This window comes from Denticeps clupeoides, chromosome 14, assembly GCF_900700375.1.
Source record: "Denticeps clupeoides chromosome 14, fDenClu1.1, whole genome shotgun sequence".
NCBI classification, from domain to species: Eukaryota; Metazoa; Chordata; class Actinopteri; order Clupeiformes; family Denticipitidae; genus Denticeps; species Denticeps clupeoides.
Genome location: NC_041720.1, coordinates 3,708,722 through 3,735,399, shown reverse-complemented (window position 1 = coordinate 3,735,399; position 26,678 = coordinate 3,708,722). Strand labels below are relative to the sequence as shown.

The window sequence follows — 26,678 nt, the reverse complement described above, 5'->3', positions numbered from 1 at the left end:
AAACGGAACAATGCATGAATAGATGATATTACAGACAGATAATATTTCAATATAACAGAAGTGCGAGTGTGTGTGTGTGTGTGTGTCAGACCAGAGTGGAAAGTCCCTGAGTGTTCAAGTGTCTGATGGCCTGTGGGATGAAGTTGTTCACTGAGTCTGGCAGTGAGGTCCCGGATGCTTCGGTACCTTTTTCCGGATGGTAGGATGGCAGCGTATGTGATAAATGTCCCGTATGGAGGGAAGAGAGACTCCAACGAGCTTCTCAATTGTCCTCACTATCCGCTGTAGGGTCTTGCGGCCCGATATGGTTCAGTTCCCAAACCAGACAGTGATGCAGCTGGTCAGAATACTCTCAATGATCCCTCTATAGAAGGTGGTAAGGATGGGTGGTGAGGAGATGGGCTTTCCGCAGCCTAAGCAGGAAGTAGAGACACTGCTGGGCTTCCTTGGCTGTTGAGCTGGTGTTGAGATTCCAGGAGAGGTTCTCCTCTAGATGAACACCGAGGTGCTTCGTGTTCTCGATATGTGCATCTTGTGCATTAGAGGTGTGCGTGTTTAATGGTTTGATCGGTTTCTTTATATCTAGTAGTACAAAGGAATGACAATGCATGTAAGAAACACGGCCTCTTTCTATCACATAATAAGTATGTGCCACCTAGTGAATGTCGCCAAAGTGCTGAACCGATAAGCCGGTAATCGTACATGATCTTGACTAATTTTGTTGGGCGGGTCAGGAGAATAAGGGGAACCACTTAGAACAGGAGTACTGTAGAAGCTGTGTGCATCATTGTCATACTGCAGGGGTTAACGCTTCATTTCGGACCGTTGTGCTTGTTAAATAAAAAATTCTAATAGTATTAAAAAAATCGTAAAGGTCTTACTCACTTAACACTTCATGATCAAACTTTGCAGATCAGTTCCATAGAAGCTAAGCTGCAAAATAAAATGATCATTTAACACTTCAATCATCAGACTATGGAGCCAAGCCGGTTTTGCCATTTTTGGTGAAGTTGGGGGAGAAGATGAATTTCTAACTTTTTTTTCCTGAATAAAACATTAATCTGCAGCATCTGGAGCTGGATCATTAGAAGGCCTGTCCTGCGGAAACCCCGCCATGTGACGCCTGGTGCGCGAGGCGGGCTGGGGGCGGGGTTTGGATCCACGCAGAAGCCCACGCCGGCGCGCGTAGGGAAGCGGCCGTGGAAACCTCCGAGCTCCGTGGGCGAGGTAAGAAGAACCGACTTGTTTCGCTCTATGGCCGCGTTAAGAAATCTGCCGTCGCAGAAGCGGGTCGTCTTTCCAGAAAAACCCCAAATACTTCGTCCACCCGTTCACGTGATCAACTTCCATTAAAGTCAAAGGCGGGAAATGTTCCATAATTATCGTATGGACCATACAGTGTACTTTAATTAGGATGACACGACATGCATTATTAAAAAAGCACTTTAATGCATTTAAAGTTTTAGTTTTCTAATTGAATACACATGAAGTATGGCAGAATACACAGGCAATACACTGAAAATTATATGTACATTACAGGCCAAAAGTTTGGACCCACCTTCTCATTCAATCTGTTTTCTTTATTTTCATGACCATTTACGTTGGTAGATTCTCACTGAAGGCATCAAAACTATGATTGAACACATGTACTGGCCTCCACAGTCTCCAGACCTGAACCCAATCCAGATGGTTTGGGGTGAGCTGGACCAACAAGTGCTAAACACCTCTGGGAACTCCTTCAAGACTGTTGGAGAACCATTTCAGGTGACGACCTCTTGAAGCTCATCGAGAGAACGCCAAAAGTGTGCAAAGCAGGAATCAGAGCAAAGAAACTAGAATATAAAACATGTTTTCACTTATTTCACCTTTTTTGTTAAGTACATAACTCCACATGTGTTCATTCATAGTTTTGATGCCTTCAGTGAGAATCTACCAACATAAATGGTCCTGAAAATAAAGAAAAAGCATTGAATAAGAAGGTGGGTCCAAACTTTTGGCCTGTACTGTATATTTCATATCATTACAGCCATCAGCACCACATCCGAGTAGCATATAAGGTACCATAAAAAAGAAAAACGTTGCAATTTATGTCAAGACATCTTAATATTTATCTTAATATGTACACAGCTGAACACCAAATCAAATCATCATCACGTAGTTATGCAAGGAGTTCTAAACAGATTTACGGAGAAACTGAGTCAACACCCATCAGCAATAGTTGGAGTGATGATATGTGCTCAGTGTAAATCTTGACGTTCGCGTGGCTAATCTGGCCAACGTAGGAGGTGTCCGTGTGAAGACAGAGCGGCGCTCGATTCACCTGGTTTCCTCTGAGTCATCGCACTCTGCACTAGAAGAGCAAACAAGCCTTGTTTTCTGGGGCGGTCAGGGTACATAAAGCCGACTGCACCGCACTCGCCCTTCCGTTTACTCTTCTTTTGTGCCTTTTGCTAGGAAAACCATGAGGAGCCACGCCGTCGTGTTCTTTTCTGGAATCTTTGCTTATCTGCGGTTGGCAGGATGCAATCAGAGGTGCCAGCAAGTTGGCTACTGTAGCATGATGAATCTCGCCGAAGTTCCACAGCTGCCATCGCACATAACTCACCTGGATCTGAGCCTGAACTTCATCAGTGAAGTTGATGAGACTTCATTCCTGGGCCTGGGGAACCTTCAAACCCTTGACCTTGGTTCACAGAAGATAAAAGACCTTGTGATCAAGAAACATGCTTTCAGAAGACTGACTAACTTGACCACTCTCCATTTAGGGGACAACGAAGGTTTGCAAATTGATTCAGAGGCATTTGTGGGACTGTCGAACCTACAGACCCTCATTTTGTTACACTCTGGTCTGAAAGAAACCATTCTTTCAGGTCTGTACCTCCAACCTTTGGTGTCTTTGGAGAAGCTGGTTCTCTTTGGGAATAAGATAAAGGTGCTTTGGCCAGCGCTGTTTTTTAGGAACATGACCCAGTTCCACGAGTTAGACGTCTCATTGAACGTCATGCAAAGCATCTGTGAGGAGGACCTACTTGGCTTTCAGGGCAAACACTTCAGCTTGCTGAAGCTCTCCTCTGTCTACATGAATGACATGAACCTTCCAGTGTTTGACTGGGAAAAGTGCGGGAACCCCTTCAGGAACATGTCCTTTGACACTCTGGACTTATCGTCAGATGGATTCAGCGTGGATAAAGCACAACGGTTTTTCGGGGCCATCAGGGGCACTGCGATCAATCATCTAATTTTACGACACAACATCATGGGCTCATCGTTTGGATTTAGCAACCTGAAAGATCCCGACCGTCTGACCTTCAGCGCTCTGAGGAACAGCGCTGTTAAGACCATGGACCTGAGTAAAAATTCCATAAATGTTTTAAAAAGTTCAGTGTTCAGTGCCATGGCCGGCCTGGTTAGCCTCACGTTGGCAGAAAATAAAATCAACATGTTTGAAGCCAATGCATTTTATGGCCTTAACAGCTTGATTATGCTGAACCTCTCTTGGAACCTTGTTGGGGAAATCTACGAGAAGACGTTCGAGCACATGCCAAATTTACTGGTGCTGGATTTATCGCGCAACCACATCGGAGCGTTTGGCTACAGGTCGTTCACTGGGCTTTCGAATCTACAAATTCTGAGTCTTTCTGAAAACTCCATTACGGAAATGGTCGATTTAACACCCCTACCCAAGCTGCAGGAGCTTTATCTGGACAACAACAAAATCGCATCGTTGTACAAACTCTCCGATTTTGCCGGAAGTGCCGTCATCGCCACAATGCACAACAACCGACTGCGAAACCTGGGCGATTTGTACCAGGTCCTGGCTACTTTTCCCAACGTGAGTTACATCGACTTCGAGCTGAACTTCCTTTCGTCGTGTTTCCATGATTCTGCTTTAACGCCTCATACAAGCCAACTGATATTCCTTAACCTCAAATACAGCGCTCTGCAACTAATATGGTCACAGGGCCGATGCCTGGATCTATTCGACCATCTTAGCAAGCTAATGTACCTCATGCTTGGCTACAACTTCCTGCAATCCCTCCCCCCTGGTATTTTCAGCGGCCTGTCCTCGCTGCATTATCTGGATTTGTCCTACAACTCCCTAACCCACCTGCCTCCGGATATTTTTCCTGCAAGTCTGAGAGCGCTGGACCTCTCCTTTAATTTCCTGAGCTCTCCGGACCCGAGCGTCTTCCAGCTGCTCACCAACATTGACCTCAGCGGCAACCGCTTCTTTTGTGACTGCAGCATCAAGGCCTTTCAGTCCTGGCTGAACGAGACCACTGTGGCTTTCAATACCCCCCTCTCCCAGCTGCAGTGTGAATTCCCCAAGGAGCAGCTGGGCACCCCCATCGCCAACTTCAACACCAGCACATGTGAAAAGGACGACGAGCAGTTTTTGGAGACGCTACAATTGTACCTGTTCATCGGAAACACCACGTTCATCATGCTGGTCGCCCTTGGCCATATTGCGTATGTGCGTTTCCGCGGCTACTGCTTCATTTTGTATAAGAGGGCGGTTTCTGTGGTGTTGGACAATTCCCCAAAGGCCCCGGAGCCTGATGGATTCCAGTTCGACGCCTACCTGTGCTTCAGTGAGCATGACTACCTCTGGGTAGAGGCAGCCCTCTTGAAGAGGCTGGATTCGGGGTTTGCCCAGAAGAACCAGATCCACTGCTGCTTTGAAGCCCGTGACTTCCTGCCAGGCGAAGACCACTTGGTCAACATTCGCAGTGCCATCTGGGGCAGCAGGAAAATCGTATGTGTTTTGTCAAAGGAGTTCCTGAAGGACGGCTGGTGCCTCGAGGCCTTCAACCTGGCCCAAACCAGGATGTTGGAAGAACTTCGAGACGTTTTGGTTGTGATAGTCCTTGGTGGCATTCCCCATTTTCAGCTGAGGAAGTATGCGGCCATCAGCACTTTCCTACAGAAGAAGGAATACCTTCAGTGGCCAGAGGACAGCCAGGACCTGGAGTGGTTCTACGACAAGCTAATAAGGAAAATTTTCAAAGCGAAGAAAGTAAAGACCCTCAGCTCCAGGGGACGTTCTAACGACATTGAACTCCAGAATGTCACAGCATCTGAGGGCACATTATCCTGAGTATCTGGACTAAGCTGATGGCTAATGATGGTAAATTGTGTCATATGTACCCACCCACAAGTGTATGATAATTCATATTTAAGATGTTCCATTTTTTCAACTGGAGGCCAGTGGTGTTATGAAATTATTTCCAGTGTGACGCTGCTATCTGATTTCCAGTTCGTTTTTTTTTTTTTTTTTTACCTTGTTTAAATTAAATAGAACTTGCTGAACTACCGACAGGGTAGACGTGTGCGTTTCCTGGTGTTTTGGGAAGGAAATGTAGAAAACATCGTCTGTGTGGCTTTCAAGACTGTGTGGTCATCAAAAATAAGAAAGAAAGCCATTGCAAAATATTGTTAGGGGAGGGGGAATCTGCAAAGATGAATTTTGTAATACATCAGCCACAATTTAAAGATGACAAAACATCTGCTTTGCCAACACACACACAAGATTTGTTTTGGAGCTATTTTAGGAATATGAGAAATTACCTTTATACATACAGCTGGTGGACACTAAATCACAGCTTGTGCAAATAGAACTTCAGGCCTTTGCCCAACAAATGATATTGGTAGGGAGAAGTCAATTATTTGTGCAAACAATCCCGAAAAACTGATCTGTAAAAAAAATAAATAAGCATATATATCAACTGTAAATCGTTGAAATAATACATTTGAAAACAAAAAGTTTTTGTTTTTTTTTTATTTAACAAACTGAAGACTTTGGTTGCTTAACTCCTTCAGTGTCGTATGTTTTGACTGTTGCCTGCTGGTGGTATATTTGCTTTACCCTAATTTTCAGGCCAAGATTCACAGACTGAAGTCAAATACATTAGTAAATGATTAGTTTGTGATAATTTAAATAATTCATGCCAGTCCTTTTTCAAATATTATTTTAAGGGCTTGTACACTCTCCCCTTTGACAGGTAGGTGGCAGTAGAGGGTCAGACTAAGTGGGTTGATTGGTGAATTTAATGGCTAAATTTTATCCAAATAATTGCATCAAACGAATGTGTGTCTGACACTTACTGACATTATCCCACTAGTAATATGCTTTTTAAAGTATCATAACATATCACAGCGATTGACAACAATATATAGGACAACACAGTAGCCTAACGTTTCTAGCAAGGCTTTAAATCTTCAATTCAAACACGTCCAAGTAATCTTTGGTGATGTGTGTGTAAGTATGATACACATTTCACAACAGCTATGTGCAACACACTACACTATATATATCTACACACACACACACACACACACACACATTGTATACAATATATATATATGTGTGTGTACTATATAGTTGTTGTAGAAGAAAGAGTGGATAAAATGGGATTATTATCCAGGCATGTGTGGAACTTGTGTTTTGAAAAAGCTGCTTCAAGGCCAAAGGGTTTCGAGATGAAAGAGCAACCCCACAGTCACATCATCAGGCCAAAGACTTTCTTGAAAATAAAACGTCTCGGCAGCTGAAACAATGCAACAGGTGTACTGGTAAAGAGACACGCCAATAAATACCTGCATGAGAGGCTGACAGTCAGTCACACTGTGGGAGGATATAGGGGAGCATAATCAACTAACAAAATTAAATTAAAGCATCTTTTTTATGTCATTTTCAAAAAACATCAACATAACACAGATTTAAGTGTATTAATATTTATATAAAAAGATAAATACTTTTATACACAATGCACACAGTATTGCTTCTGATGAACCCAAAACATTTCATTGTTGAGTGATGCATAAATTTACAATATGGCATAATTTAGTCTCTAGATAATTCATGTAGTTGTTGCTTTTATTTCGATTAACATAAAGTTTCTGCAGAGGTGTTGGAATTGATGGCAATAACAGGCACACTGGGTTCAGCCTTTGGCTTATGATACTCAACAGAATTGCACTTGTCCTTCGAAGTTCGATTAAAACAGTGAAGTTTTTTAGAAGAGACCGGTGCAGTCCTCTCCTTTCTTTCTTTATGGGACTTTTCACACCTCCTGACTTTTCCCTCGTGCATTCCCTCCTTTATGCAAGCAATATTAGAAGTGGCGTGTTTTGTGGCTTGGGGTGTGTGATGGCACGGTTCGCTCGTCGGAGGAGGAGGCTCCTCCGCTGAGTTCTGAATTTCGTAACTGACTTGGCAAGCTGTGGGTGTGTGAGAAGGTGCTGGGGTCAGGCCACAGTTACAGGGCCCAGTTCTGGGCATTTCGTCCCTCGTCAGGGCACACGGTGCCCCCTGGTAGTCCTGTGGCTGCTGCTGCTGAAGCTGGGCAGGATGCACGCAGTAGCCCTGCATGTGGCACCCGTGGGGACCTGTCCTTGACACTCGCGCCTGGACGCAGTGGTGATAGTGCGCTGCAGGGGCGCAGTGAGCGTAGTGCATTCGACAGTCAACGGGCTTATACGGTGCTTCTAGTGAGGGAAAGGCGGTCCCTCCAGAGGAAGCATGATGGCCTGTCATGGGATACTGTGGAACTGGACATGAGCTGTCCCCAGCTGCTAAGGTATTGTGATGCTTCGGCCTCCAGTGTGCACCCATTGGTGCCTGAGGCACTTGGTCTCCCAAGGAATTGGTATTGTGGGAATACTGGCACAAGCGTGGAAGATCGGCTCCTCGCAAGCTCAGTCCGTTTTCAGTCCTGGAGCCACCATTGTTGGCCACCCCGTTGTACAACTGGGTGTCCACCTCCGGGTTGTCTGTGGTGGTTTTCTCCGCATTCCTGCCATCCAAAGCCAGGGGTTCCAGTTCGTAGCGTTCATGCTCTACCTCGCTGCATCGGGGATCAAGCTGGTATTTGCTCATGTGTTTGCTCTGGTTTCGAGTGGAGGGGGTGGAAGTGGACTCCTCGGAAAACGCCTGGCACTGCATCCTCTTGGGAAGGGGGATCTGTCCACAAGTACCCTGAGGCCCGAGGCAGCGACACATGCACTGGAAGAAGAACGTGGCAAAGGCCCAGCTGATGCACATGATCAGCATTAGGAAGGTTCCAAGTTGCGTGTATGCCAGCACAGTGGAGGGCATCATCATCACTCCAGCCACAAATGTTGTGATGGCTGCCATAGCAATGGCAGAACCCATTCTGCTGAGGGAGAACACCACTTTTCCTTCTCTGTCGGGCTCTGGAGCAAGGCGATAGGCCACCCCATAATGCACAGCAAAGTCCACAGACAGTCCAACGGCAACAGAGATCGTAACAGACTCCAGGACGTTCAGCTCCCAGCCCAACAGCACTAGAGACCCGACTGTGACGAAAATAGTCCCAGCAATGGAGATGATGGCATAGAGACTTATAATCACGTTCCAGGTGGTGAGGAGCATCACACTGAATGCCACCACAACCGACAACGCCATGGCAATAAGAGTCCCATCAGAAAGGCTGTCCTGCAAGTCGTAGAACTCCAAGTTACTAACGAACCAGCCATAGCTCAGGCCTTCAGGGGCATTCTTTAGCTCTTCTTGGATCCACAAGTCCACCTCACGGTAGAACTGATGCATCTTTTCATAAGCCAGCGTGAACAGGTAGGTGCTCTGGAACTCGAGAACAATTGCCCGGATCGTGTCATTGATGTCAAACCTGGGCCCTGGCGTTTTACTGTCAAGATGGTAGATGGTGCTGCGATCCAGTTCCATGATGGCCCGTTTGATGCACAGCTCAAAAACATCCTGCTTGTAAGGAAAGGTAGACTGACTACAGCATGGGTAGACAGGAGCTTCATCGCAGTCCTGGTTGTCCATCCACTGCTTGAAGGTCTCCATAAAGCAACTTGTGAAGTCTTGTTCATCTGACTGGAACACAAAGCTCTGGTTCCTCAGCTTTTGGCAGAAATGAAGGATCCATTCCTGGCTAGCCGGGCTAGCTATATTGAAACTAGTATCCAGTGTTAGCTTGCCTTTGTTTTTGGGATTCAAAGGGTCCCCATTATCCACTGGTATCACACCCCAAATGATGGTGATAGGCATGTGAAGGTCCTCACCATGGTGAACCCGCTCAAACATGAACAGCTTCTTGTACTCTGCATCATAGCGCTCAAATGGGTGTGAAGAGCGGAATACTTGAAACTCTGAGAGCTCCAAAGAGGGCAGCTTCATTTTAGGGTTGACACAAACCACGTATGCCCCTCCAACTGTCAATGCCAAAAACCAGAAGAGCCAGAGGTAGCGGAGTTTAATCACAATCCACGGCAGAACCTTCTCAAAAAATATTCTGGATGCTTCAGACATGGAGAAGAGACATTTGTTGGCTCTCTGGCAAAACAATGTCCAAAAGGTGGTGGTGCTGTAGGGCCGTGGGTGTGGGGACCGGAAGCATGGGAAGAGGTTCAACAAATATCGTTCATGTAGGACCACCACAGCTGGTAGCCAGGTGACCATAAGAATGTAATTGACCAATATGGCGGTGCCAGCATAGACACCAAAGCAGCGGATGGCCGTAATGTTGCTGATGTAGTTGGCGTAGAAGGCAGCGGCGGTCGTGAAACTGGTGACGAACATTGAGAGAGCGGCATGTTGAAGGGTCGTGCTTACGGTTTCTGAGAGCTGAGTGTTAGGTCTGTCAAACTTGGTATAATTCCACACATCACAGAGCACAAAGGCGTCATCAGCGCCAATCCCCACAAGGATAATTAGGGCCGTGAGGTTCATGAAGGGGAAAAACTCAAAGTTGAAAACGACCCGGTACAAAAAGTACGAGATGATGAGGGAGCTGATGATGGCAAACATGGTCATCAGTGTGATGAACACAGACCTGGTGTATACACACATAACCACAAGCACAATTACAATCGCTATGGCAGGATACACGGTATCCGTTAGAAGGTAGTCCTGGAACAAGTTGTGTTTTATACCAAATTCTATGCCAGTGATCATTGTGACACCGTCTGAGGAGTTCCAGTTTTCAAAGTTGTCCAGGTAAATGTTCATCATGCTCTCACCCTTTTCCGTCGGAGAGAACAACATGCTATACTTCAGGGCCGGCGGTTGATAATCTGTGTTCTTTGGGTTCAAGAAGTCTTTGTCTACCAGGAAGTGAAGGATCTGGTAGACGGCATTGTACTTGGTGCACTTGCGAGGCACGTTTGCACACTTGAGCTGGTCCTTCCTTCGGGTTGTCATGTCCCAGCACTCCGGTCCCAGAGTCCCATTATGGTAATACTTGGCACAGGAGCGCAGGGTCTTAAGCGTCTGAGCCACATCCCGCTCTGTGATCTTTTGGCAAGAGGACTTGTTGGTGAGGACTGCGATGTAGTTCCCCAGGGTCCAGCTGGGACAACAAGATGCCGCAGAGGTTCGCTGACAGAGGCTCCAGTACTCGTGGTGGGAGCGAACCTGTGGAGAGCAAAAAAGATGGTGTAAGGGTATAGATCAAATATAGATTACCAAATATAAACATGTACAGTATGTACCCTTGTATTGTCCAAGCTGCACATGGATTTGATGGCTTGTATGCTCCACAAATTCTTTCCCTCAGCAGAGGCAAACACCAGTCTTGAATAACGTTCGCCTATCAATGGAGATATAAGTGTGATTTTCACAGCAGATAAACATCGTCGGTCTGTGCTCACGGAACCCACAGCTCGCCATGTTTTACCTGGAACGTCGCAAAAAAAGCTGTCTTTGGTGAAGTCCCACTCTGCTTGCCTTTTCTTTCTTTCGTAATGGTCCTCTGTCCATCTGTTTTCTTGATGACTGGTTCTGTTTTATAAGGAAGATCGAACATGAGTCAAGGATACACACGCCTTCATAAAGTAATGTCATACCGTTCTTATAAGCCACCTCAATTACTCTGACCAATGCCATTATCAAGGAAATATGCCAGGAGCCCTGCCAAAAGACGTTCCGTGCCAAATGCTTCCTGGCACTGTCTTTTCAATCAGACAAAGATGGAAAAGTCAGAATGGGAGGCGAGTCTGGATGTCCTGGGACCTTGAGACTCTCCTTCACTCCAGCGAGTTTCGGGCCTCAGAAACAATCAGGACGAGGACACGACTAGTCCGCCAATGCACACAATCAACTGTTTGCCAAATCCCGGTTTTCATCAAGGATGACGGACGGAAGGGAAGACTTTGTTCCTACCTCTTTGCCTGCTCATCCGCGTACTTGAAGGGATAGTTGGCAAGGGTCGCTTTGTATCCGGTGTTCTTCACCATGTTGTTCCAGGTAACCAGATGCTGACCAATGGCTGTGCCTCTCGGCTCAAAACCCTGTATTTACGAGAGTTAATATTAAATAGGCCAGCAACTGTGGCGGTGATAAATTAATCAGCCAATAATTCTGTTTTTCACTTAATTTCACACCAGTGGCCATTCTACTCTGATAAAGCAGCTTTTCATATGGTATTACAATATATACAAATATATTAATAAGAACTCTCACCAGCAGAGGATCAGAGAAGTCTGGCAGATCTGGCACCAGGACGCCCACCAAGGCACACACCACGATAAGAACCGTGCACACGCCCAGAACCACCACCGGCCAGTCGGCAATGAGCTCTGCATAGCTGGCGAGATGGTAAGTAGAGAGGTTGAGTTGCCTGGCAATCATCTGAATTCCGATTTTCAAACATTGTAATGTTTTAAGGAGAACGAGGCGATCGCTATGATTAAGCCAGTTAGAGGGTCCCTGGGAGAGCTGCGTTTGGGGGAGGTTATCGGACTGAAGCAGAACTAAGGTACGGGCAGACGTGCTCACATTGATCATGCTCAGTGAGTCAGTGTTGAAGAATGATTGCTTAGCTGGGTGGAACACTTTTTTTTTTTTTCCTTTAAAAGAAGAGAAACCAGGCTGACTGAAGGCAAGACCAAAAATGAAAACTTTTTGGCAACTCACCTTTTGGGAAAGCGAAAAGGCCTCGAAGGGCTGAAAAAGAACAGAGATAAATCACGTTTACATTTATTCAGCAGCCAATGGCAATCAAAACCAGACAGGGTCTCTGCCTATACAGGGAAAATGTTCTTCTTTCTCTTTAACACACACACACACACACACACACACACACACACACACACACAGAACTGCCTGCATACAGCCCTTTACAAGTCTGGTACAAAGGACCAGGGCTGTCTGTAGACAAATGTCCATCTACGGATGGGATGTCCCTGCAGCCAAATGATCCCCTCAGCTGCTCAGGACGGGCCTGGACTTCCCATCTCTGGGCTGGCTGGGGAGACGTGATTGCAGCTAAAAGGGAGGTGATGAATGGTATAGACTAGAGTGTTCATATTCATACTCACTTGCTTGGTCACATTGCTGGTGAATGTTGGCATGTGTTGGGTGGAAGAAAAAAAAGTCCCTACAGTCGGTATTTTGTGCAGGAAAATACAATATGGAAACAAATGCACTGTTTATGAATGATACCTGCTAATGCATGATGTAATTACCATGCAACAGTATTCAATATGGTACAAAAATACATTCATAAAAGTGTTCTTTGGCAGCTAAGTTTTGGTTATCCTCCACGCATCACCACGGCATCAGGTGTAAAACAAACACTTTAAACACGAAGCCTGTGAACCCCTGGAAGATTCCCGGGGACAGCCGATCAGCTGTAGGCCCTTCCAAAAATGTCCGGAAAGCAATATGCCCATAGGGCCAAGAGGTGGCTAGATTTTCCCCCCTGCTCTTCTTTAAAGGGAATCCGTGGAATGCTATAATTAACTGTTGCCATGGCACTGTGAGGGAAAGATGAACAAAAGCTATTGGCAGGAATGCTTCACCACAGGGTAACTTCTGAGGACGCAGTAAATCCCTTCAAAGTTTGCCGGACAAGTTAATACGACAACCAGATGTTGCAACGGAGCGTCTTTGAAGAGCATGCATGTTCCCGGAAAGGTGAATCCCATTAAGTCCCACTAATAGAAGCAAACTATGAGTCCTTTGCAATTAAGTGTGGTGTACACAGAATGACCTTTAAAAACAACTGTAGTGCCCTGATAATGGCTAATAATGTTTAATGAAGACCATGTTTTGCCATTCCAAGCTAAAACGGCACCAGGCAAAACAACGCCATGTAGAGCGAGGGGGTGAAATCTTGGGACATGGTCATGGTCTAAAAATGCACAAATGCAACTGACAAAAGTGTAATTAAAAAAAGTCCCCTGACGTGAAAATGTCACATTGTCAGATTATTTAACATTAATACAAGTTCCCCTGGCCTGTCTACGGTCCTGCAGTAGAAGTGCCGATGTGTATAAGAGCGGCAGCTCAGATGGTCGAATCTATGACATCATAAGGGGAAAGGTTACCTCCCGTTTCTCATGCTTTGTCCGCCCAGAGAATTTCCCGCCCCTGCCCTAAAACATTATCTCCACCAACCATCATGGCTTGAGAACCAAATGAGTTAAAGAACCAGTGGGTTAAATTTGATTTTTTTCTGGACACGTTTTTTTTCCGACACGACTTCCCGCCTGGTCAAACATTGTGGTTGGTGAACGGTGTTGATTACGTCATTTCCACGAATGCCTGCTCACTTCTATAGGCCGCTCTCCTCCTCGTCCCGACAGACCACAAAGACAGATAAAAAAAGCAAAAAAAATCAGGCTCTGAAAGATAAGAAAGTCTGAGCTGGCATGAAGTGAAATACTCTGGAAAAAGTGCAGGGGTCAAAAGGTTAAAAGCAGTGCAAGAGGAAGGACAAGCTAATTAAAAACAAAAAAAAAAACGCTGTGCTAAAAAAGTGAGAAAAAACAAAACGTTACGCACAGATTCTGCTTATTGGATTGTATTTATTTCTGTGACCCAGAAGACGATCTTCAACAGGAGGTGGCCGACAGCACTCACGCGCCCTACGTCCCTCCATTCTGGATCACGGATGCCCTCAACCGCATTTCCTGCTTGTCTTACCTATGTACTGTACGGAAATCCTGAGGACTGTTTCGACCTAGCGCTAGTGAACATGGCGCACGCTCAGTGTGAAAATGCAAGTGGTTATGACCGCAGCTCGGGGTCTGGGGGGGCGGACACCTGCCATCTCCACATTCTTCATGTTGAGATATGGCCGTTTACAAATTCCAAGCACACGGGGAGGATTTCCACGCTGCAGTCAGGAGTTCCAGGCTGTACGATGGAGCGACATCTTAATTATCTGCGGGCCGAGGGCATCCAAAAAGATATTCACGATCGTCAAAATGATCTCAAATCATAATACAATAGAAAAGTTCACTGATAAACTCACTGACTGGTGCTGACAGGAATCTTTGTGTAATTAACATCAGTCAATAACTCTAGCTTAACTACTGTAAGTAAGAAATATATATATATATGAGAAAGAGTTAATCTTGTTTACCACAAAACTCATGTTTTGTTGCGGAATGAAGAACAAATGCTTCAATATGACAAAATGAACTCATCCTTGGTAAACACTGACATCAATGTGATGAGACGTACGTCTAGACAGACATCAAAGCATCCAGACGGAGACCAGCGTCTTTGTTTGTGCAGCTTATGTGTGCGCGCCAGGTTGTTTGAACTCAACACCGGTGGCGGTTTCCCATATCTCCCTGAAAAATGATTAAAGTTAAAGTGAAGTGATCGTCACTTGTGATGCACAGCACATGGTGCACACAGTGAAATGTGTCCTCTGCATTCAACAATCACCCTTGGTGAGCAGTGGGCGGCCATGACAGGCGCCCGGGGAGCAGTGTGTGGGGACGGTGCTTTTGCTCAGTGGTACCTCAGTGGATCGGGATTCGAACCTGCAACCTTCTGAGTACGAGGCCGCTTCCTTAACCGCTAGGCCACCACTGCCTCTGATGAGTTATGCTTTCCTTATTTTTTACAGCTATTTATTACGACCTGCTGAAAAAGCTGACATTTATAGTCACGGGCCCGCGTGGGGCTGACAGAGAGACCGGTCATCCGTCCAATTTCAGCACCCACGTTGTGGACTTGCAGGGTCGACTGTGTAGTCGTCAGGCCCCGCCCCTGATTCGCCGTATCCTCGGCGATGAAATAAAAGCCACAGAGCACCGGCCCTCACACCCCTACCATTTCTTTACACATTACCAGTAACCATTAAAAGGATTCCCTGAACACTGAAATCAACCCCAAGTGTAATGATAACAATATGTTGTTTTTTTTTTCGTGGGAAAGGTTGCATTTTGCTGTGTCACACGTCATTAATATATATATATATATATATTTTTTTTTTCTTTTCTCGTCCATTGGCATCAGTCACCTTTTATGTCCTGTTCGGGACGGGCAGCGGGTTTAAGAGGTAGAAAGGGAAGATTTGAACCTGCAGCCAGGGTAGAAGTCAGGACTCTTTGATCCCGTTTTACGGGCCTGAACGGGCTTTGATCTTCGCCGGGCACCTCGGGCCCTGCGCTGGTGCCACGGTGTGCCGGAGGAGGCCGGGAGCGGTTCGCGAGACCGCGGCCGCTTTATTGACCTCACACAGGTGCGGCTCTTCAAAGCGGCGACGTCTCAGACATGATATTCGTGTCGGGGCGGATTTAGCCAGGAAAGGCAAACAATTCAGTGAAACCTACTGTGATCTAAACCTATAGGAAAGAGGGATTAAAGCAGGATTTACACAGTTGTAAGCGAACTCTCAAATCCCTTATACTGAACAGCTATGCACACGCTTCTGTTGTTTTGGGGCAAGACAGTCGACTGTCTTCTGTTCTCAGACTTCGAAGGCAGGAATTCAACTGGGGACGTTTCCTGATGACTATAAAATATATTCACCTCAGTTACGATTATTAAAAAAAAAAATTATAATAATTTCTGTGACTTTTTCTGTGCATGAACCACTTGGCCTATACGTTCAGTGTACATTCATAAGCATTATTTACACAAAAAAAAAAAAAGAAAAAAAAGATAAAGGTCAGATGTGAGAGTGTGACAAGCCCCGAGGGTCCAATCGCTCAACTTTTACAACAGGCAGAAGTGACTCCGGTTGTCAGAGCAGCTGATTGATGACGCCTGAGGGGGGAAAACACTACCGTGTAGTCCTGCTTAGAAAGAATGGAGTAACCGAATTCAACTGAGATATCTCTGAGATCTCACACACACACACACACACACACACACACACACACACACACACACACACACACACAGTCTGAATCTGCAGCACTCCGAAAGCAGAGAGGTAGCAGAAATAAATAGCACAAGTCTGCGATTTACACAATAACTGCTACTGTAACGTATGCATTATGACGTCGGGCCGAGACCAGAGCTATAAATTACACAACCACAAAAAAAAAAAAAAAACGATCACTGCAGAGATCAGCAGCAAAACAGAGATTCGCCCCCGTTAATTTGAAAAGACTTCTCGAGCTGGCGCCCTCGACGCCGCGGCGCCTCGGCCCGGCCCGTCAGGGCCTGCAGCCGTTCAGCAGTGAGCTCACGCAGGAGGACCTTCAGGCGGTAGCGCGTCGTACTGATCAAACATCATGTCCTACGCCCAAGATCAATTTCATGCCCAGACCGTAACCGCCGTCTGCATAACGGGCTGACTGGCGACGTCATTCTCAGGGACGCGACAGGTCGATGTGCTTTTATTAGTTCTACTCGGCACCATAGAAACCACCACACGACACCTTTCTTTCGGCAATTGTACAAATAAAGGAGTTGAGAAGACCTTGTGACCTTTGACCCTGGTGTGGTGTTAATAACGGCAGTGCGCTATGAAACGGCTGTTTATTACAGGCTGTGTTGTGAAAATGTTTTTGTTAAAATGGAGGTAGATTTACTCGGCACCTTCATTACTGCCTGTCTTCTTTGTCGAGTAACGTATCGATGTTACTCTCGTCGCTCTTGCGCGGACCGCGTGCCACGCCTCTGCACTTCACGTAGCCCGGCTTGTCCATGGCTAGTTCGTTTGACTCTCACAGAGGCATTAAAAGTGCAGTAGTGCACGGATCGCGACGCACGAGTTGCTGACAGGTCACACAGCCTGAGAAGCCATCACCCCCCCCACTGGCACAGCAGAAGGCCAAGGACACAGAATTCCCAACTTGCCGCCCTGCAGAGGTCCGCCTCCACCGACCAGTTCGCTTCCAGTCCTTTTTTTTTTTAAACTCAACCCATGTAATGTATGTACTGCAGAGTCTAAAGGAATTTAATAAAAAGGTTTGTAAGCATGTCGCCTTTACGTAAAGCTGGCCAAAAAAAAAAAAAGCTAAATAAACAGCAATAAGTTCCGGTGAAAGAATGAATGGAGGAACGCAGCAGCCAGAAATTCCCAAGAAATCGCGTAACGTAGGTGAGGTCGACTTTTGACCAGTGAAATCTAATAAATTCATGTTTGAGTCCAAAAAATTGGATAATTGGTGTTATATTGTGTTCACAAAAACGGCAAAGGTAACAGCAAAGATACCGCAAAACAAGATTGGCAGCAAAAGAAAAAAAAAAAAATATTCACATTTGTCCGATGTTACGTATAAAAGAAGCCTAATATATTATCACCCGATCCCCCCACCGTCTACTCGCCATGGTGCCACTTCGGAGAAGAGGGGAGGAGAGAAAAAAAAAAAAAAAAAAACGTGCGGCGTAATTCAAACCTGTCATCACCGAACAAGAGCGGCCGGTTTGGTAAACAGCCCATTAAGGCGGAGGGGCGCACCCCTGAGGCACATCTGCACTTCATTCCCCTGGAAGAGGGGAGGGACGATGGGCGTGGATGAGCGGTTGGGGGTGGGAGGGCTGGCGCGAAGCGATTGACGACCAAAAAAAAAAAAATATATTTTTTTTTTTAAAAAGCCTCCAAATAGTTGCAACGCCGTCCACTGCAGACATGCTCGCTGGTCGGGGGCGAATGCGGCGTCTCGCATCTGAAGCATCCGCAGCCACCCTGCCTCCGCGGCAGAGCATCTCTGTAGCGATGCAACAGGGCTGATTTCATTCAGAGGGAAACTTCAATTTTCCAGCCCCACACGCCAAACATCCCTCCAGCTACCGCAAACAGGCATTTACGTAACTAAATATATCACACGTGACGTACTCATATGGTTCAGCTGGTAAATATATGTTAATTGACATAACGAAAGGGAAGTGATTGCGAAACACTGCAGCACAGCACACGGTGACACAACGACACGTGTCCTCTGTATTTAACCATCGCCCTTGGTGGGCAGTGGGCAGCCATGACAGGCGCCCGGGGAGCGGTGTGTGGGGACGGTGCTTCGCTCAGTGGCACCTCAAGATTCGAACCGGCAACCTTCTGATTTCCTTACCTGCTTGGCCACCAGCGCCCCAGCCTGCCGTACAGCCGAGCTTAACAACATTAGCGTTATTTTCCGTTCTACAAAACATACTGAAGGTGGGGTGGTGGAGACCATCATCTGGATCTGGCTACAGTATTGACATACTTTTTCTAATTTCGCTTTATATACACACACACACACACACACACACACAGGTGGGTGGATGGCACAAAAAGAATACCGCTGTTCGTGCCAACGCTCTGTTTGTACTGTGTGCTTTGTGTGCGGCTGGGAAGAAACACAGGCGGACCATCGAACCATCAGCACCTCTGCCGGTGCAGATCCCCGCCACACCTTCACGTCTCCATTGACAACGGCCTTGACCCCAGAAAAGCGACACTCGCGAGCAGGCAGAAGCAGTAAGCCGGGGCGGGGCAACAAGGCGGGAACAGACTGCACTCATATTAGAACCACCAAAACATCACTTAAAAGGTGGGACTTTCTCGGAAGCGTACGGCAGAGCCGTGCAGCCTGACAATTTGGCCTGAGCCCGACCAGAGCCCAACACAAGCCCAACAGAATCCGACTCAACCAGACAAGCGTAGCTTTTTAAAAGCCCGGCTTTCTTCGCATGGGCTACGGACGCTAAACTAAGGCGGAAAGAAATCCTCAGCATCCATTTTCACATCTTCCTCGCGATAATTAAAACGCATCACCTGACGACGGTGGCCGAGAATTGCAAATGAAATGAACATTTCGTTACAACATTCATTTAAAGTCAATAAAACAAGTTTAGAACATACAAAACACTTTTACCCGTCACTAAAACAAACGTACAATTAGCAAATCGTATGGAAAGGATAGGTACTATAGATCGTGCGTTGGTGTTTGCGGACAGCTCACAGTCGTGGAATCGAAGAGGCGCTCTTACCCGAGAGCAGCCATGCTGGGCTGGTTCTGGAAGTTCTCGGGCCATGGGTTCTGCAGGCAGAAGGACTGGGAACCCTGTACACAGCAGGAACCCGTGTGGAGACCTGGGGGCATCGGATGGTTTTGGAACAGGTGGCAGTCGTGTTGGTTGCCACGGCAGCAGAGCGGCGGGTGGTAGGGACATCGGTGGCAGCAGGGGGCTAGAGGGGACGAGGGGGACGGAAGGAGCTTAACCAGGCCAGATGAGTCTTGGAGATGCGCTGTGGAGGAGGACGAGGAGGATGTTGAAGATGACGGTGGCCTGATGGCACCATTTCGCATGACGTCACGGTTCTGGTGCCCGTCGGGTAACTGCGCTGCCTCGGGGGAGTGTGAAGGGGAAGGTCTGGGGTCTTCCTCTCCCTCTGGCCCCAGAGTACCTGCGGAGGCTTCTGGGAAAGTAGAGACGTCAGCTGGTGTGGAGCTGGTGGGACTGTGGCTGCCATTGCTGAGGGTCTGGAGGTCACAGGTCCCCTCGGTCAGGGCCATGGTCCTCTCCCCGCTGGCCTGGTGCTGATCTCACCACCGTTCTGCAAATGAATAGTAGCAGAGTCTTTACACTCAACTCATAAGCCAAACCCCACTCCGTGTAACATATCGTTTCCCCAATTCCATCACCTGGAGGACCTCCTGCCACCATGTTTCCACTTCACCCCAACTTTTAATGAGGTTCAACTCTTCCTTAACAGACCAGTAATGAACTTGGCCGAATAAACCCTACCAGCAGGGGGTCCACCAGTAGCAGGATAGGGGATGGTTTTGAACTCAAGAGAAGAGCCAAGCTTCTCAGGGAGACATCAACATTACGTGACGAGTGACGATGTAGCGACATAACTCAGAAACAACAGTCAATGATATGAAACATGTTTGTGTTTGGGTGGTAGTAGCCTAGCGGGTAACACACTCGCCTATGGGATTTGAACCCAGAAGCCCCAGGTTCAAATCCCACTTGCTGCCATTGACAAGACACTTAACCCCGAGTGTCTCCAGGGGGGGACTGTCCCTGTAACTACTGATTGTAAGTCGCTCTGGATGAGGGCGTCTGGTAAGTGCTGTAAATGTCTGCGTTTTGCCTCTGCAATACTCGGATGACTCGATTCTGTGCTGTGGTTGCACTTTATTTTCAGCCCATAACGTTGTTTAAACGTTACATGCAGCACCTGGTTTTCCGGAGAAACGCTGCTTTGTTTCACCACGCACTGTCGCTAATGCAGCTGAAATGACAATAAAGTCCACTTGGCCTTGAACGCGTGTCAAAATGACCCCAAATCGCCACCTTTCTGTACAGAGCGGCGGCGCGGACCATCCTGCTGGCCCGCGGTCAGACGGAGCCGGCGGGTCCGTGAAAGAGACGAGTGTTTCATCTGATGACATTTGCACGCGGCTTTCCACTCTGGCTGTTGTGTGTGTGTGTTGAGTGGAGGGTTTAAAATAATCATCCCCCAACAGAACCGGTTGTGTTCACGGTTGACTTGCACGCACTCAGGGACGTGGAAATACTTACACCAGGTTTTCTGCCAACTTTTTATGCACGGACTCCCTACGCCTTACATTCCCGGGAGAGGCGACTTGCTGTAGTTTCAAAGCATCGGAAGTGTCATTATCGATCGCCGACAACGAGGAAGATTTCAATCCACTCAACAACACGAACATTCGGCAATTATTGTCTGAATAAGACATGAGTCTCGTTCGCAGGGCTTTACAGAGTGAACCAGTTGGGCGAATATCACCTCTGCATTTACATTTACGGCATTTACCAGACGCCCTTATCCAGAGCGACTTACAATCAGTAGTGACAGGGACAGTCCCCCCCCCCCCTGGAGACACTCAGGGTTAAGTGTCTTGCTCAGGGACACAATGGTATTAAGTTGGGTTTGAACCTGGGTCTTCTGGTTCATAGGCTGCTACCACCCCGCATGCATGCATGCAACACCACCGATCAACATTTACCCTCTTTTCATAATGTGCTAAAATCGGGATTTCCGCAGTACCCCGAACGGAATGAAGGCTCTCTGTGGGGACGGAAAACACGAGAGAAGAAGTTCCCAGCGCTCCCGGAGGAATTCCGCACGGGGCTGTTGGTCCCCGCGCTGGACGTTGGCGGGCAGGTGAGACTTCCCCACGCCGAGGCTCCACACACACGGGCTTCTGTGCGCCAAGCGGCAATGTGGCCGGATTGGGGGGGCGGAATATTAGTCAGGAAAACCAGGAACAGGACGACTTTCCCGCTCGTCCAGCTATGGTCTCTCGAACAATGCGACATGCGGTGTGAAAGGGACACCAGACCGGGACATCGCCACACTTCACCAATGCACAGCTACCACTGTAAAACGTGATGGTAGAGATCTGGTTACTGATCACCGAATCCCTTTTCACCACGTTTCAAAGGAATATTAACATGTTCGTAGTCGTGATATTCAAACGTTCATTTCTACAGTTTTCATATTCATTATTTACACACACACACACACACACACACACACACACCTGGTTTATTTACCCGCGACTTCGACAGTAAACAGGGCGCCGTGGAGACGCAGGGAATGTGCGGCTGCTGTTTGCTCGAAGACGCCGCGATCCGTCAAAGTCGGACCGACAAAACCCGACCAGACAGACAGACACACACACACACGCGGATCATCTCCCAGCGCTCGCGGTTAGGTTGGTATTCATCATTAAATCCCACATGCGTTATAATTCACGTACTGAAACACACACACACACACACACACACACACACACACACACACACACACACACACACACACACACACACACACACACACACACACACACACACACACACACACACAGCGAGAGAGAGAGATTACGCACGAAGCATGTAGCGGAGTGGAAGGAGAAATCCCGGCGCTCGCGTCTCTCCCGGACCCTCCGGACGCCGAGAATGCCGCTCCCGTGGCCGCGGCGGCGCGCCGGGGGGGCCGGAGCTGCGCGCCGCCGCTGATAGGACGGACGGGCGCGCGGCCGCGGGGCGTTAACCCATCTCGGGGGCGGGGCGTTAACCCATCTCGGGGGGCGGGGCGGCGCTGCGCTGCTCGGTAAGTGCGACGTTCAGCGCCACAACGACATTTACAGCGTTTATCAGTTACAGGGACAGTAGTTACAGGGACAGTCCCCCCCTGGAGACACTCAGGGTTAAGTGTCTTGCTCAGGATGGTAGTAAGTGGGATTTGAACCTGGGTCTTCTGGTTCATATGCGAGTGTGTTACCCACTAGGCTACTACCACGACAACAGCACCGGGTTCTGGGCGCGGTGATTATGTGATTATATCTATTTTTCATGATGGGCATATTTCACCTATCAGTGCAGAAACACACATACACACACAATTTTAAAACCAAACATGAACATCTTCCTGAGATATAAACCAAAGGACATGACACGCTTTTCCAGATTCCAGAATGTTCCATCCTCGGGAAATGTTGAGGCGCCCTCCCGGGCGGCGCATTCCACTCGGCTGGAGGCCGAGTTGCACAGCATCATGGGAAAGGGGAGAGGCTGGCTTTCATTTGGTCGGGACACAGTTCATGCGGCAGGAGCTGGGCCTCGGGGGACGGGGCGAGAGGTGTCCCCCCCGCAGACACCACGCACCAGGCCGGCCTGTTATCACCACTGGTGAGGAAGTCCAGGCCCCGTCAGGCCCAGAAGAAAACACATTTAGATGATGTAGTTGCATCTTGTTCATCACAGGGCGGGGTGTCATTTTATGATGCTGTACCTTGTCCATCCACCCATACGTGAAGTTAAACTTCTCATATTGAAGAATTGATTGGATTATTAGCTACGGAAGCCCAATATTTGCAGAAAAAAAAAAGAACAGGATCATGTTCTCCCACCATTTTAAATAGAAGCCCAGGATGGGACTGGTGGCCCATACAGAAGGAATGGTCTCAGGAGGCTAGGAAGCACTGAGCTCTTGGAGATGAAAAAGAGAAATAATGGGGCTGCCAGCCACAGAGAACATCGTGTCCCGCCGGGATGTCCGGACGTCGCTTCGAAAGGGCGGGGCCCCAATCAAATCTCATTGAATGGCCGCAGCCCATCCAGCTGGCATGGTTAGTTAACAAAAGGTGGGGTGTGATAAAAAAGGAGAGACGAGAGTCACCAGATCACAGGTTTGGAAAGCAGAAGGTGAGCTCCATCGTCTGGTTCAGACAAAAGCGGCATCCGTTCCAAAAAACAAAAAAAAAACAAAAAAAAAAACTCTTTTTGATTATTGAAATGTTCTCCGGGTCAGAAAACCTGCAGATTCCAGGGAGCCAAGGCTGCATTCACGCTTTTACTAAATGTGGCCAAGGTCTTTGCCTCCAGTGCATTCCAAGGACATAAAACTTCAAACGGCCAAGACGTAGAACACACACACACACACACACACACACACACACACACAGGTTTCCTGCTATAAATTGAACATGATGTGACTCGTTTTGATTTGAAAGCACGCTCACGGCGAGCCAATAAGCGCAGCCGTGGCTGAAGTCGGAGAGGAACTATCGGGTGATCGTATAACCCCACGGCGCACCGCTGAAACTTTACGTTAAGCGGTCGGGACGGAGGAGGAGGCGGGGCGGGGCGTCCCACGATGCAGCCCTCTGCAGCTACTGTGCGTGGGAAACCCGAATCCCTCGGACGCCTCACCGCGGTGCGGACTGACATCCCCCAGACCCGACTGACATTCCCAGCGGCATCAAGCAGAAGTCGTTTCGGGGGCCAAAACACTGAGCGTTGAAAAAAAAAAGTCCGTGTGGTGTGGCCCTCAGACCGAATCTATCCGACAGACCAACGGTCCATTCCACAGCTGGACAAATGAAACTCGGGGGGGGGGGGGGGGGGGTTGTCCACACGTGAAATGGGAAATTTTCTACTGGACCGGGCCTCGTGTCCACGCGGAGACGCCGCTTCAGGAGACCAGGCGCTGTTGTTTTCTAAAAACGGGCTCCGGAGCGAATTTCTCTTTTTCCCGCATTCGTGTTGACGGCAAAGCGTTTTATTTTTCTTTCCTTTTTTTTTTGTGCGAAGACCCTCCCGTATTAGCTTGACCTCTAACCTGACCTATAACCCCAAACGCATCCTACACACAACAATGGCGGCTTAACAACAATGGCGGCCTTATTTTCAAATTGAATCGCTGTACACAGAAGGCGTTCCAGTCGTTTATTGTAATAACGATGCGGTATGTGCGACCGGCGGGGAACGACTGTTGTGACACGGCGAGGTAAACCGGCGCGCTTTTGATAAGTGCGCGCCGCATTTACGCCCCTCAGGAGGTGCAGAGACACATCACAGCGCCGCGCGTCCCGACGAATCGCCGCACTTAACATACTTGAGGGGTGAGGCAACAAGCGCAGGTGCCGGCTCCAGTCGTGCTGGCATATTGTATTATGAGCATGCGCTGCGGCCACATGACCGGTATGGTTTCCATCATATCGGCAAGACGGGAATTCAAACCATAAAAACATTCTTGGCTGGGAAATGACGACGGCCGGGTTTCCCATCAACGCTCGATCAATGCCACGACGGACGGTGCTCCGTAGCCTGAAGAGAGATAGAGGCGCGAGGAAAAGCTGGAGCTTTAGGGAAGGGGGAAAAAAGTGTGATGGAAAAACAGGAAAATGAGCCGCGGCTCATCCAGACACGGGAAGCCGGATGAAAAGTGAAGAATGCATTATCATGATCTAATACGTCAAATAACAATCCTCCACATGACCCTGAAACCCCTGTGGAATACAGTAAGGCCGACTATAGAATTTGGGGCGAAATGTAATTTTTGAACAAAAAAAAAAAAAACGTGGGATTGGACTTTCCAGACTGATCCAAGGTCTGCAAGGAGTTTCTGGAGTTTGGCCCTCGTCCCTTCTCCAAGGCTCGAATTTTGCGTTTGTTCACCAGGCCGGCTTTGCCTTTGAGGGGCTTCCCAGACACAGCGCCCAGAGTCAATCTCATCCCTGGGCGGGTGCTCGGCAAACACTTGCAAGCCTCGGGAATTCCAGCCCATTCCCGTTTGATTGTCAGTCACGCTCTCGACGTCCGAGCGTCTGCCGCTTTTTTTGAACAGGGATGCCAAATTTCCCTGGCAGCCGAGGATTCCTTGGAGCGTATATCAGAGACGCCAAGCCCCACTGATCGGGTTTTTGAGCTGCCAGGGCACAGTAAGATCCTATACATCGGAATTCCAGCGGAAAATTCCCTAGTATAGGTCAAACGCTGTTAGAACATTTGTTGTAACATTAACACAACACTCTTCAGCGCTGTATGGACACGCCGAGCAGGAAATCAGTTCTGTAATTCCACATTCCTACTCCAGATGTACACATTTTCCCAGAATTCCTCTGACTTGTGTATAGATTTGGAATTGTGACTCTTATATTTGAATGTGAATCTATTATTGTTTTCGCATAAATACATTTTACAGTATTTGCTTAAGAACAGATGCTAAAAGTTCGACAACATGTGTCCTTCTAATTTCTAAAAAGCCTCACAATGAGGGTTGGAGGTCCTTGGCTCCACGGCGCACATTCCATGCCAACTCCGACCGAGCGGCTTCACTCCGTTTCGCCTCAATCAGCGTCTCAAGGACGGAGGGGCTTCGGGGACGGCACCCACAGATCTCCACTAATGGGGCCGTGGTCGGCAAGAGAGGAGCGGCTGGCCCGGCGCTCGGCGTCCAGCTCCCGGTGGGACGAGGGCTGAGCTGCAGCTGCTCTCCATGTGACAAGACTGACAAAAAGAGATGCAAAGCGCCGATTTTTTTTTAAATTCTTTTTTTGAAAGGGTGCTGACATTTTTACAAAATTAGTGTTGCACTTAGACTTTTAACACACTAAGTGGAGATCTGGTTATTGGATCTGTTCTCGGCAGAGTTATAATACTAATATGCACCGTAAGACCCCCGACGCGGCAGTGCACAGTGCATTAGGCGCTGCGAGTTTGAATAATGGCCGCTAAAAAGCCCCCCTTTTCATCACAGCCCGTTTTTTACCCGCACTTGGCAGCTCGATGGCTGCGCTGCATCATTATGGCATTTTATGGCTCCGCAGCTAACGTAACGGCGGCCGTAATTATGAATTTTATGGAGGTGGGGGGGGGCTCTAAAGACACTTCTGAGCATTCGGCCTCTGGCCAGCGACCGAGTGGTTATTTTGTGTTCTTTCCAAAATAAGCATTTCGGAAAGCGCAGGTGAATAATGGTTACTGGAACACGGGAAGACGAGAAAAAAAAAAAAAGTCCCAGAGGGAACGTCACATATGTGCCAATATGTACCCAGGCCACTACAGTCCAAAAATACACCAAGAATGCTATCGAGGATTAGGGATTAGTGAATTGTACACTACCTGTACAATTCAATGTTCAACCATTGGATTCTTCAAAATGGCTCCATCATGATCTCCATATCCGCGACAGAGTAGGAGCGTCCAAACTTTTGATTGGTAGAGCATTGTTTAAATCAAAGTCAGTCATAAACAC

The 26,678-nt window shown here is 47.8% G+C and overlaps 2 protein-coding genes across 7 annotated transcripts in view; one reads left to right on the top strand and one right to left on the bottom strand.

Moving 5' to 3' along the window:
- Positions 1–1,213: 1,213 nt before the first annotated feature.
- On the top strand, positions 1,214–5,148 carry tlr5b (toll-like receptor 5b). Its single transcript, XM_029002676.1, has 2 exons — positions 1,214–1,227; positions 2,455–5,148. Exon 2 carries the CDS (start codon positions 2,462–2,464, stop codon positions 5,096–5,098), a length of 2,637 nt encoding a protein of 878 aa, XP_028858509.1. The 5' UTR covers positions 1,214–1,227; positions 2,455–2,461; the 3' UTR covers positions 5,099–5,148.
- Positions 5,149–6,719: 1,571 nt separating this feature from the next.
- The window catches only part of disp1 (dispatched homolog 1 (Drosophila)), a 41,919-nt gene continuing 21,960 nt past the window's right edge, over positions 6,720–26,678 (bottom strand). For 3 of the 6 annotated variants that reach the window (XM_029002937.1, XM_029002940.1, XM_029002939.1), the window contains exons 2-8: positions 19,154–19,721; positions 11,903–11,932; positions 11,450–11,573; positions 11,150–11,277; positions 10,665–10,768; positions 10,480–10,577; positions 6,720–10,402 (exon numbers count right to left, since the gene is read on the bottom strand). In XM_029002937.1, coding sequence (XP_028858770.1) covers positions 6,887–10,402; positions 10,480–10,577; positions 10,665–10,768; positions 11,150–11,277; positions 11,450–11,573; positions 11,903–11,932; positions 19,154–19,680 — 4,527 coding nt within the window. In that variant the 5' untranslated portion in view covers positions 19,681–19,721 and the 3' untranslated portion in view covers positions 6,720–6,886. Of the gene's footprint in view, positions 10,403–10,479; positions 10,578–10,664; positions 10,769–11,149; positions 11,278–11,449; positions 11,574–11,902; positions 11,933–12,306; positions 13,331–19,153; positions 19,722–19,809; positions 19,894–22,026; positions 22,145–26,678 lie in introns of those variants that run through there. The other 3 variants (XM_029002936.1, XM_029002938.1, XM_029002941.1) reach the window with 3 other exon arrangements.

Excerpts from the sequence above, each read along its gene's own strand:
- tlr5b (XM_029002676.1), top strand. The coding sequence starts at position 2,462 with ATGAGGAGCCACGCCGTCGTGTTCTTTTCTGGAATCTTTGCTTATCTG.